This window comes from Schistocerca serialis, chromosome 2, assembly GCF_023864345.2.
Source record: "Schistocerca serialis cubense isolate TAMUIC-IGC-003099 chromosome 2, iqSchSeri2.2, whole genome shotgun sequence".
Taxonomy (NCBI): Eukaryota; Metazoa; Arthropoda; class Insecta; order Orthoptera; family Acrididae; genus Schistocerca; species Schistocerca serialis.
The window spans coordinates 378808181-378821931 of NC_064639.1; the positions used below are offsets into that span (position 1 = coordinate 378808181).

General features: G+C 40.2%; 1 protein-coding gene across 1 annotated transcript in view; it reads left to right on the forward strand.

Annotated features, from left to right (window-relative positions):
* LOC126457198 (piwi-like protein Ago3) overlaps positions 1-13751 on the forward strand; it is a 195987-nt gene that overhangs the window by 163258 nt on the left and 18978 nt on the right. The window contains exons 16-17 of the mRNA XM_050093297.1: positions 7057-7161; positions 10110-10250. Of these exons, the coding sequence (XP_049949254.1) occupies positions 7057-7161; positions 10110-10250 (246 nt within the window). The remainder of the gene's footprint in view (positions 1-7056; positions 7162-10109; positions 10251-13751) is intronic.

The following is a 13751-nucleotide window of genomic DNA, read 5'->3' on the forward strand; positions in this document are numbered from 1 at the left end:
ACAAAACTTCTCATTGTATGCTAATTTTTAAAGCTTCTCGTGGTGGACTGTTTCCACAAATGAATCACTATCATCATCCAAATCATTGTCATCCTCTTTTTCTCTTAGACATTCCTCTAAAGGCTCTACAATCTGTTCCTAAGAAAGGACTACACGTCGAGAACTAACCATTTCACGCCTACTAACTTGAATGTAATAACTGCGAAAGCAAAATTCATAATGTGTGCCACTCACTGTTGAAATGGAAGGGGTTAATGAGCACACATTATAGGGAAAGACGGAGGGAACAGTAAGAATGGAAGACAAAGAACGAAATGCGTAGATTAAAAAGGGTGTAAGGTAGGGATGTAGTCTTTCGCGCCTGCTGTTCAATCTGTGTAGCAATAAAGCAATTACGGAAAGAAAAGAAAAGTTCAAGAGTGTGATTAAAATTAAAGGTGAAAGGATACCAACGTTAAGATTCGCTGATGACATCGTTATTGTCTGTGAAGGTGAAGAAGAATTGCAGGACCTGTTGAATGGAATGAACAGTCTAATTTGTACAGAATATGGATTTAGAGTAAACGAAGACAAAACAAAAGTAACGAGAAGTAGCAGAAATAACAATGTGAGAAATTAATCATAATCAGTCATTATGAAGTAAATGAAGTTAAGTAATTGTGCTACCTACTCAGCAAAATAACCCATGACGAATGGAGCAAGGACAACATAAAATGCAGACAGCACTGAGAATGTACATTTGGAGCACCAGCACAGCATTGTATGGCAGTGACACATTATGGTGGGAGGACCGGAACAGAAGCAAATAGAAGCATTTGAGATGTGGTGCTATAGGAGGATGGTTAAAAATTAGGGGACTGATGAGGTAAGAAATGAAGTGGTTCTCCACAGAATCAAAGAGGAAAGGAATATATGGAAAACACTGACAAGGAGGAGGTACAGGATGATAGGACATCTGTTAAGACATAAGGAATAGCTTCCATGGTATTAGAGGAAGATGTAGGTGGTAACAATTGTAGAGGAAGACAGAGATTGGAATACGTCCAGCAAATAATGGAGGGTGTAGGTTACAAGTGCTACAAGATGAAAAGGCTGGTCAGAAGCCTCATAAAGAAACAGAAGTGAGATTATCAGCAAACTTAATGAAATTGTGATGAAGTACAGAAGATGAAGGAATTCTGTTATATTGGGAACAAAGTAATGCTTGACAAAGTCAAGCGAAGACCATATAAGAAGCAGACTAACACAAGCAAAGAGGGCATTCCTAGCTAATAGAAGTCTGCTGGTATCATCATAAACTTTGATCAAAAGAAAATATTTCGGAGACTGCGTGAAGCTATCTCTCTCTCTAGACCACGACTGTTTTATCTACTATCTCGCTTGTTTGATTGTAGGTTATTTTAAAGCTCCCTTCGGTGTGAATTCATGTTTGGTTTCATCCATCATCCATTTGCTCCGTTCCTCTCTCATGTTGTGAAATTTGTTGTTGTTGTTGTTGTTGTTGTTGTAGTCTTCAGTCCAGAGATTGATTTGATGCAGCTCTCCATGCTACTCTATCCCGTGCAAGGTTCTTCATCTCCCAGTACCTACTTCAAACCAAAATCTTCTGAATCAGTTTAGTGTATTCATCTCTTGGTCTCCCTCTATGATTTTTACCCTTCATGCTGCCCTCCAATATTAAATTGGTAATCCCTTGATGCCTCAGAATATGCCCTACCAACTGAGCCCTTCTTCTAGTCATGTTGTGCCACAAATTCCTCTTCTCCCCAATTCTATTCAATACCTCCTCATTAGTTATGTGATCTACCCATCTAATCTTCAGCATTCTTCTGTAGCACCACATTTCGAAAGCTTCTATTCTCATATTGTCTAAACTATTTATCGTCCATATTTCACTTCCATACACGTCTACACTCCATACAAATACTTTCAGAAATGACTTCCTGACACTAAAATCTATACTCTATGTTAACAAATTCCTCTTCTTCAGAAACGCTTTCCTTGCCATTGCCAGTCTACAATGTATATCCTCTCTACTTCGACCATCATCAGTTATTTTGCTCCCCAAATTGCAGAACTCATCTACTGCTTTAAGTGTCTCATTTACCAGTCTAATTCCCTCAGCATTACCCGATTCGATTCGACTGCATTCCAAAATGCTTGTTTTGCTTTTGTTGATGTTTATCTTATATCCCTCTTACAAGACACAGCCCATTCCATTCAGTTGCTCTTCCAGGTCCTTTGCTGCCTCTGACAGAATTACAATGTCATCGGCGAACCTCAAATTTTTTTTTTCTTCTCCATGGATTTTAATTCCTACTCAGAATTTTTCTCTTGTTTCCTTTACTGCTTGCTCAATATACAAATTGAATAACAACGGGGGGTAGGCTACAACCCTGTCTCAGACCCTTCCCAACCACTGCTTCCCTTTCATGCCCCTCGACTCTTCGTAACTGCCATCTGGTTTCTGTACAAATTGTAAATAGCCTTTTGCTTCCTATATTTTACCCCTGCCACCTTCAGAATTTGAAAGTGAGTATTCCAGTCAACATTGTCAAAAGCTTTCTCTAAGTCTACAAATGCTCGAAACGTAGATATGCTTTCCTTAATCTATTTTCTAAGATAAGTCGTAGGGTCAGTATTGCCTCACGTGTTCCAACATTTCTACGGAATCCAAACTGATCTTTCCCGAGGTTGGCTTCTACCAGTTTGTCCATTCGTCTGTAAAGAATTCGTGTTAGTATTTTGCAGCCGTGGATTATTAAACTGATAGTTCGGTAATTTTCACATCTGTCAACACCTGCTTTCTTTGGGATTGGAATTATTATACTCTTCTTGAAGTCTGACGGTATTTTGCCTGTCTCATACTTCTTGCTCACTAGATGGTAGAGTTTTGTTAGGCCTGGCTCTCCCAAGGCTGTCAGTAGTTCTAATGGAATGTTGTCTACTCCCGGGGCCTTGTTTCGACTCAGGTCTTTCAGTGCTCTGTCAAACACTTCATGCAGTATCATATCTCTTATTTCATCTTCATCTACATTCTCTTCCATTCCTATAATATTTTCCTCAAGGACATCGCCCTTGTATAGACCCTCTATATACCCCTTCCACCTTTTTGCTTTCCCTTCTTTCCTTAGAACTAGGTTTCCATCTGAGCTCTTGATATTCATGCAAGTGGTCCTCTTTCCTCTCTTTAATTTTCCTGTAGGCAGTATCTATCTTACTCCTAGTGATATGTGCCTCTACATCCTTGCATTTGTCCTCTAGCCATCCCTGCTTAGCCATTTTGCACTTCCTGTCGATCTCATTTTTTGAGACGTTTCTATTCCTTTTTGCCTGCTTCACTTACTGCACTTTTATATTTTCTCTCTTCACCAATTAAATTCAGTATCTCTTCTGTTACCCAAAGATTTCTATTAGTCCTCGTCTTTTTATCTACTTGATCTTCTGCTACCTTCACTATTTCGTCTCTCAAAGCTGCCCATTCTTCTCCTACTGTATTTCTTTCCCCCAGTCTTGTCATACGTTCCCTAATGCTCTCCCTGAAGCTCTGTACAACCTCTGGTTCTTTCAGTTTATCCAGGTCCCATCTCCTTTAATTCCCACCTTTTTGCAGTTTCTTCAGTTTTAATCTACAGTTCATAACCAATAGATTGTGGTGGGATGTCCACATCTGTCCCTGGAAATGTATTACAATTTAAAACCTGGTTCCTGAATCTCTGTCTTACCATTATATAATCTGTCTGAGACCTTCCAGTATCTCCAGGCTTCTTCCATGTATACAACCTTCTTTCGTGATTCTTGAACCAAGTGTTAGCTATGATTAAGTTATGCTCTGTGCAAAATTCTATCAGGCGGCTTCCTCTTTTATTCCTTGCTCCCATTCCATATTCACCTACTATGTTTCCTTCTCTTCCTTTTCCTACTATCGAGTTCCATTCACCCATGACTATTAAATTTTCGTCTCCCTTCACTATCTGACTAATTTCTTTTATCTCATCATACATTTCATCAATCTTTTCGTCATCTGCGGAGCTAGTTGGCATATAAACTTGTACTACTGTGGTAGTCATGGGATTCATATCTATCTTTGCCACAATAATGCATTCACTATGCTGTTTGTAGTAGCTTACCCGCGCTCCTATTTTTTTTATTTATTATTAAACCTACTCCTGCATTACCCCTATTTGCTTTTGTATTTATAACCCTGTATTCGCCTGACAAGAAGTCTTGTTCCTCCTGCCACCGAACTTCACTAATTCCCTCTATATCTAACTTTAACCTATCCATTTCCCTTTTTAAACTTTCTAACCTACCTGCCCGATTAAGAGATCTGACATTCCATGCTCCGATCCGTAGAAGGCCAGTTTTCTTTCTCCTGATAACGACGTCCTCCTGAGTAGTCTCCGCCTGGAGATGCAAATGGGGGAATATTTTACCCAAGAGGACACCATCATCATTTAATCATACAGTAAAGCTGCATGCCCTTGGGAAAAATTACGGCTGTAGTTTCCCCTTGCTTTCAGCCGTTCCCAGTACCGGCACAGCAAGGCCGTTTCGGTTGATGTTACAAGGCCAGATCAGTCAATCATCCAGACTGTTGCCCCTGCAACTACTGAGAAGGCTGCTGCCCCTCTTCAGGAACCACACGTTTGTCTGGCCTCTCAACAGATACCGCTCCGCTGTGGTTGCACCTACGGTACGGCTATATATATCGTTGAGGCACGCAAGCCTCCCCACCAATGACAAGGTCCATGGTTCGTGGGGGGGTGTTTCCACATATGTTTGTACATTTTTTGCCTTTCCGTATTGGCCTACTCCCTCATGTTTCATCGTTTCATCTTGTGTCCCCATACATCAAGAGGTTGCAATCGTTAAGTAAGTGGTCCTTGAATAAAAGCAAGCCCTGTATTTCCCTGTCTCAGTTTCTCTCGCAGTATTCTGATCTGTCACAAGAAGAGACCTTTTCTTCAATAAATCACCTTTCCTTCTCTCCCACACTCTATTAGTCTGTAATTTCACGCCAGCCTCATTCATCCAACCCTTATCACGTATGTGAACACCACCACCTGACTGTATTGCAGAAGGTTTTGGCATTGAAAATGATGATTGGATTAAATTTAGTACCATCAGCACAACATGAAAGAACAACATGTAGTGCATTTTTTCATGTCCACTTGTTTTTATAGTTACAGTTTTAGCACTTTTCATGGCAATAGTTCCCTTGCTTGGCATATCAAATATTCGCTATTTGGCATAGTTCCACAGTGACTTTCTTTTGATGTTGAATAATAAAGTGATGGGAAAATAAAATATTATTTTCATAATCTTGTGACATTTTCTGAGATATTTTGGTGTTGATTCGCATGCTAAGTTCATGATGCTTCATAAACCTGTAGCACCAACCAACTCCACCCTTAAAGCTCATTAAGTTCGACTGTAGCGCTAGCTTATGAGCATGTATTTGAATATTTTTGTATTAATTCCAGTGCCATTTTGATAGTGTCCTAGAATCCATGTCAATACATCTTCTAGTTTTTTCTGTTGTTGGAAGTGTGAAATGCTGCTCAGCTGTCCTGTTTCCATGTTTGTCTGCTTGTGCTATTACTTTCAATTTGTAGCCCACATCATGTGAATACCTTGCATTTTTTTCCATTATGAAACTAACTACTAACAAAATTGTTGCACTGTTACCAATAACATAAATCTCTTCAAATTCAGGTTCACTGGAATCATAGATTGCAGTGATGTATCATAGGCTAGAAAGTGTTCTGGGTTTGCGATGGTGGTGAGGGAGGGCAAGCTTGTGAATCCCCACAACTCATGTTCGTCACATCAGTGCACTGCTGCTGCCAGTTGAATCCAGTGTTGACAGATAGAGATAGGTTTTCCAGATTTCCCTAGGCATCAAATATATCACCATTTTTAAGACTGGTGGGTATTTTAAATCAAACACTGGACTTGTAATTAATTTCAATTATGAGACACACTTGAATTTCGGAGGCAATTTTTCAAAGAAATAAGTGTTTCTTATAGTCCAGAAAATTGATATTCAGTGAGATTGTGTGATAGGATGTGTGTTAAGACGTTAAGGAATGAGTTCCATTGTACCAGAGCCTGCTTTGGAGGTCAAAAACTGTAGATAAAGATATATAGTGAAATGTATTGAAAAAATAATTTAGGATATTTGGTACTCTTCAGATGAAGACTCAAGAAAGGGAGTAATGCCTGGTCTCACCAAGTCAGAAGATTGATGATTCTAACAAAGAAATAGGCTCACTGCTCAGTTGAGTCAGGAGCCTATTCTGTAGTATATTACTCTATAGCAGTTCTGTGGAGTAACCCATGTAGCAAATCCTAGCTACCCATGATTTTAGAACAGGTCTTTGTTAGTCAGATGCCAGAGTCTTAAGAGGAAATGAGTATTCATCTTGCTGTAATTTCCTAGACCATACCCAGTCTGCTGATTTGAAGGTGCCCTTTTTAAAAATGCATAGGTGGCAACATATCTAAGATAAGTAACGGGGAATACACTAAGAGCTGATGACTGCTCAAACCTCGTTTTAGTGTCGAATGAGTGCAGTACTGAAGCTGGTTGGGTAGGGCTGGTGTAACTCATTGGTCTACATTACTAGTAAACAGAGTCCTCATTTTTGCATGCTGTAGTAAGCTTTTCCATTCATTGAAATTTGTAACATTTATTGCTGTCTGAATGTTTGCTGTCATGGTACTTGTAAACAGATAGGAAGCTGTTTCCACTGTTGTCCAGTAATCCAGATCAGTTGTGAAAACGCAATTCTAATTCTATGGAAAAATAATGTTACATGGAAATTCTCTCTTGCAGTTGAACTGTATGGGTAAAAAAAAGTGTTGCTACTGATATCACTTATAGATAACAGTAATAAAATGAGCATAGTTCCTGTTTCACCAGTTTTTTGTATAAGTCTTCCATTGTTTTTAAAGTGTGTATTTCTCACATACCTGTATAATTATGTTGTATTTACTTAACATTTTGTGGTGTTCAGTTTGTTTTAATGGTGCCTTCTTTTATCGTAACAGACAAATGGTTCATTGGACAATCCACCTCCTGGAACAGTGATGGACAACACTATCACTCGACGTGACTGGTCTGACTTCTTCCTAGTTTCTCAAAATGTGAGACAGGTGAGACAACACTTAAACTGTTGGAGTCCAGCTAATTAAATGGTGGAGACAGAGTCAACATACAGATACACTAAACAAGGGGTTCAGTTCAGCATATTTTAGTTTAGTTCAGAATATTTTACTCTTACAATAAGTTTTCTTTATTTTAGAATTACTTCAATCATTGGAACTACTTAAATTTTTCATAAATCATCTACCCATGAGGTTAGTAGAAACAAATACTAAGAAACTGTGTAAAGTAAAGAATTGTATGGTTTGAAGAGACCTAAGTAGAGCCTCACAGTGTTCTTACGATTTCAAGTTTTTACTATATCTCCCCCCCCCCCTACTCCCCCCCCACTCCCCCCCCCCCCCCCTGACACACACACCGAAGCAAAAGAAATTAATCTATGGTTATTTTAATTAATCTCAGTAGAAGTAACAATACAAAATATTTCTCATCGTATCGTTCTTAAACAATGGCAGTGGAATGAATGAACATCCTATATTTTCATTAACATCACAAATTTTCAGAAGAGCGTGTTGATCATAATTCTGATTCCTAATATGATGTTTTAACGAATGCAATTGATTTTTAAAAATTTAATTGTATAGATTTAAAAAAAATTATATTCATCAAACCGCAGCGAGAGAAAACACACACAAAATTTAAGGAAATGGGCAAGCTTTCAGAGTGAGTGGCTCCTCCTCCTTGTAGAAAGGTTGAAGGGGAAGGAAGTGGATGAAAGAAAAGACCTGGGAAGGTTTATAAAACGGAGAGAATAACAGTAAAGTCAGCCAGAACCCTGGGTGAGGGGAGACTTATCAGATGGAATGAAAAGGAAAGTATCATCCTGTCCACTAAGCCTCCTGACCCAGCATTCTGGGCAACTGTTGCATAACTCTGCTGATTTCCTAAACTTTGCCAGTCCTTTTCCTTCATCCTCTTCCTTCCCTTTCTACACCCCTGCCAGGAGGAGGAGAAGCCACTGGCTCCAAGAGCTTGCACATGTCCTCATTTTTACATATTTTCTCCTTTTGATGCTTGATTAGTAAATAGATTGTTCAAAAATTTAAAAAAAAAAGTGAAAAAGGTGTTTCATTGCTTCATGCAAATTTGAGTGTGTCACGTCCAGTCACATGGATCCTCCTACTTGTGGTATGGTTTGAAACAGTTTTTGCACAAAACATTTTAACACATGGTAAAGAAGTTCTCTGAGTTCCCTTCTTTCACTTAGCACCTCCTGCTCACCACCTTGTTTCATCTTCAGAAGAAAATTAAAAATGGCTGTGGAGGCCCTCTCTTCTTGTCAATTAGGTGATAAATTGGATTCGAGAAGAAAAATCCTATTATTTGTGTTGCAGGTTGCATTGTTCATTGTAAAGCTGCATGATAAGTAGCAATATATAGGAAACTGCGCTATTGTTACATATTTAGGTAACTATTTTCTTTGAAAACATGTTGATGTATTCCTGTAAATATTAAACAGCAACTATTTAGTGTATCTGAGGAAGCAGCAGCTTTTTTCCAGAGTAACAACGTCCTGCTAATTTACTAGCTTACATTTTGCTAACAGAAGTGCGCAAGGTATCAAGAAGTATTGTGATTGTTTTGCTGTTAATGAAGCATACGAATTTTTTTTGCAATATACACTTCTTCCACATAAATTCTGTTTCACAAAGGTTGTTTAGCACAGTTTTTGTTAAATTAAATCAAAGACTTTCTCAGAGTCTCTGAATGTCAAAGTGTTAATTCATGCTTGGTACTTCATTCTATAATTTTGCTCACAACTAGCAAATAGTCAATTGAGCTACACCTACCTCTAAAACCAATTTGTTCATATCCTTCATAAAAAACAAATGCTTTTTATTATTACGGTTTTAATGGATAGCTTGTACATTACAGAGAGAATACTGATGAGCCAGTACTTTTTCTTCCGTTGTCTCGAAGTGGAACATATTACACATTGTTCCAATTGTGGGAACTGTTTTTAGTAGAGATGCTGAAAATAATTTTGTTAGTTTCTCTTTGCATTACTTTGCTACCAGCCTTAACTATTCTTATTGAAAAACTTTCTTGCATACCTTTCTGTTCATTCAATGAATGGTGTTACAGTCCACATCTGACATTACTTTGGGATTGTAATTATTTTCATTAGTAACTGAGTGTGTTTGTGATTTACTTATTGAACCATAACAATATTTTTAGAAATAGTCCATTGATTTTATAATTTTCTTTCTGTTACTAGTTAGTGTTCTGTCTGTGACCTTGACTGATGGAATGTGACAGTTGCACAACGAAAGTTTATTTTTATTACGTATACTTGCTGCTATTTAGTTTTTTCTTCTATCAGATTTTTGTTGTCTCTTCTCCACATCTTCTCAGAGACTTTTTAAATAGTTTTGGTAGTTCAGCACATTTTGTCAAACTACTCTTAATGTTTAAGCTGTATGTGTATCCAGGACTCAACACTGAAATGGGAAGTAGGGGGAAACCAGTAAATAAAGTATGTTTGTAATACTTAAGCTGGACTTACTAATTTGTGATTAAGTAAATCAGCTGGTGCTGCTCCTTATTTCCTTAAGAAAGGCTGTACTAATAGCTCTGCAAATTAACTGTTGAATATATAAAACCGTAGCCTGCTGCATATAAGACTAATGGTTTTGAATGTGCTGGGCTTTATCATTCAAAGTTTGGTCCAGGATTAAAGTAAATACCTGCAATACCACCCATTTTGCACACTGTTGACAAGTCTTGCAACTTTCCTCTACATTCCTCAGTTGCTCCTCATTGTTTGGGGGGAGGGGAGAGAAGGAGTAATTTACAAAGAAAACGTTAAATTATTCCATTTTTTCTAATAATTTTATATTTGTTAGTGATCAGAACTATTTATTTCTTAGCAGTGTACTTATTTTAAATTTTCTGTTGTTCTATGCTGTTATTTACAATTATTAACAATTGTTAACAGGGAACAGTTTCACCAACACATTACGTTGTCATCTATGACACAAGCAGCATGCAGGCTGACCACGTCCAGCGTATGACCTACAAGATGTGCCACCTATATTATAACTGGCCTGGCACTGTACGAGTACCAGCCCCTTGTCAAGTATGGTTAATTGTAATTTCCATAATTTTATTTCTTCTTAGTGGGCATCACTATAAAGGTGACCTTTTCACCACTTAGTGTGTAATATTACTTAGTGGTCACGTGATGTGACCTTTGTAGCTGATATCACTAGCTAAACAACACTGCATACTTGTCCTTGGGTTCCAAGTCAATGTGCTTGTCTGTCATTTTTCATTCGCTATATGTAAAAACATATTAACCTGACTATCATTCACCCCTCTTACACACACACACACACACACACACACACACACACACACACACACACACACGTACGCACGCCACAAGAGCTCGTGACTTACTGTCAGAACTGTGGCACTGCCTTTGAGTCGTGAGAAGCAATGACGAATGCCACACATGCAGTGGAATGAGTTTGTTTCACTGCACCCTCCGCCGACCGACTTTTGAAGAGGGATATTGTAAATAGACCTTTGAAGAAGTCAGTGCAAACCTTAAACTAACAACCAGAACATGCAAAAATGTTAATTAGTTGTCTGCTGAAAATTTAATTCAATGATAAATTGAAATCTGATTGGTAGTTTACAATAACAGAATTGAGCATACCCATCTACAGCTCCTCATCATATTCTTATTAAACTAGTACATAAGCAAATCCCTGAAGTACAGAAACAGTTGCGTACATGTACAGTTAAATATTAGAATGGAAAGATTACATTAACATCATTGGTTTGTGGAATCTCCATTTCCATAGCAGTCCATCTCCATCATTTCAGCACAAGAGTCTCTCGACTCTTACAGGTCTGCGTGGCACTTGATGGCTATCCCATATTCACACTTAACAAGCACCTTTAAGTTCTTGGCTTCCATCTGGCATCTTTCCACTCATGAATTCATGTGCAACAGAAAATTAAGTGCCACCAGGCATTAGAGATTGAACCTCACTCAGGTTCCCCTAGCACAAACTGCACCTTGCAGTCTTGCCTTCATCAAAAATTCACTTATCAAGTACATAAAATGTGGTAATATTTTCACAAATTCAGTTCTCTCAAATGCAAAGCAACATAAATCACTGTAAAACCTTTTTTCCATCCCAAGCTTAGTAATGATTCTCACAATTGGCTCAAAATAAATGTTATTATTATTATTATTATTATTATTATTATTATTATATCTAAAAACAAAGATGATGTGACTTAACAAACGAAAGTGCTGGCAGGTTGATAGACACACAAACAAACACATACACACAAAATTCAAGCTTTTGCAACCAACGGTTGCTTCATCAGGAAAGAGGGGAGGAGAGGGAAAGACGAAAGGATGTGGGTTTTAAGGGAGAGGATAAGGAGTCATTCCAATCCCGGGAGTGTAAAGACTTACCTTAGGGGGAAAAAGGGACAGGTATACACTCGCAGGCGCGCGCGCGCGCACACGCACACGCACACGCACACTCGCACACACACACACACACACACACACACACACACACACACACACACACACACATCCATCCGCACATACACAGACACAAGCAGACATTTGTAAAGGCAAAGAGTTTGGGCAGAGATGTCATTCGAGGCGGAAGTACAGAGGCAAAGATGTTGCTGAATGACAGGTGAGGTATGAGTGGCGGCAACTTGAAATTAGCAGAGGTTGAGGCCTGGCGGCTAACGAGAAGAGAGGATATACTGAAGGGCAAGTTCCAATCTCCGGAGTTCTGACAGGTTGGTGTTAGTGGGAAGTATCCAGATAACCCAGACGGTGTAACACTGTGCCAAGATGTGCTGGCCGTGCACCAAGGCATGTTTAGCCACAGGGTGATCCTCATTACCAACAAACACTGTCTGCCTGTGTCCATTCATGCGAATGGACAGTTTGTTGCTGGTCATTCCCACATAGAAAGCTTCACAGTGTAGGCAGGTCTGTTGGTAAATCACGTGGGTGCTTTCACACGTGGCTCTGCCTTTGATCGTGTACACCTTCCGGGTTACAGGACTGGAGTAGGTGGTGGTGGGAGGGTGCATGGGACAGGTTTTACTCCGGGGGCGGTTACAAGGGTAGGAGCCAGAGGGTAGGGAAGGTGGTTTGGGGATTTCATAGGGATGAACTAAGAGGTTACGAAGGTTAGGTGGACAGCGGAAAGACACTCTTGGTGGAGTGGGGAGGATTTCATGAAGGATGGATCTCATTTCAGGGCAGGATTTGAGGAAGTCGTATCCCTGCTGGAGAGCCACATTCAGAGTCTGATCCAGTCCCGGAAAGTATCCTGTCACAAGTGGGGCACTTTTGTGGTTCTTCTGTGGGAGGTTCTGGGTGATGAGGAAGTGGCTCTGGTAATTTGCTTCTGTACCATGTCGGGAGGGTAGTTGCGGGATGCGAAAGCTGTTTTCAGGTTGTTGGTGTAATGGTTCAGGGATTCCGGACTGGAGCAGATTCGTTTGCCACGAAGACCTAGGCTGTAGGGAAGGGACCGTTTGATGTGGAATGGGTGGCAGCTGTCATAATGGAGGTACTGTTGCTTGTTGGTGGGTTTGATGTGGACGGACGTGTGAAGCTGGCCATTGGACAGATGGAGGTCAACGTCAAGGAAAGTGGCATGGGATTTGGAGTAGGACCAGGTGAATCTGATGGAACCAAAGGTTTGGAGAGGAAATTCTGGAGTTCTTCTTCACTGTGAGTCCAGATCATGAAGATTTCATCAATAAATCTGTACCAAACTTTGGGTTGGCAGGCCTGGGTAACCAAGAAGGCTTCCTCTAAGCGACCCATAAATAGGTTGGCGTACGAGGGGGCCATCCTGGTACCCATGGCTGTTCCCTTTAATTGTTGGTATGTCTGGCCTTTGAAAGTGAAGAAGTTGTGGGTCAGGATGAAGCTGGCTAAGGTAATGAGGAAAGGGGTTTTAGGTAGGGTGGCGGGTGATCGGCATGAAAGGAAGTGCTCCATCGCAGCAAGGCCCTGGACGTGCGGAATATTTGTGTATAAGGAAGTGGCATCAATGGTTACAAGGATGGTTTCCGGGGGTAACAAATTGGGTAAGGATTCCAGGCGTTCGAGAAAGTGGTTGGTGTCTTTGATGAAGGATGGGAGACTGCATGTAATGGGTTGAAGGTGGTGATCTACGTAGGCAGAGATACGTTATGTGGGGGCTTGGTAACCAGCTACAATGGGGCGGCTGGGATGATTGGGTTTGTGAATATTAGGAAGAAGGTAGAAGGTAGGGGTGTGGGGTGTCGGTGGGGTCAGGAGGTTGATGGAGTCAGGTGAAAGGTTTTGTAGGAGGCCTAAGGTTCTGAGGATTCCTTGAAGCTCCGCCTGGACATCAGGAGTGGGATTGCCTTGGCAAACTTTGTATGCAGTGCTGTCTGAAAGCTGACGCAGTCCCTCAGCCACATACCCCTGACGATCAAGTACCACGGTCGTGGAACCCTTGTCCGCCGGAAGAATGACGATGGATCGGTCAGCCTTCAGATCACGGATAGCCTGGGCTTCAGCAGTGGTGATGTTGGGAGTAGGATTAAG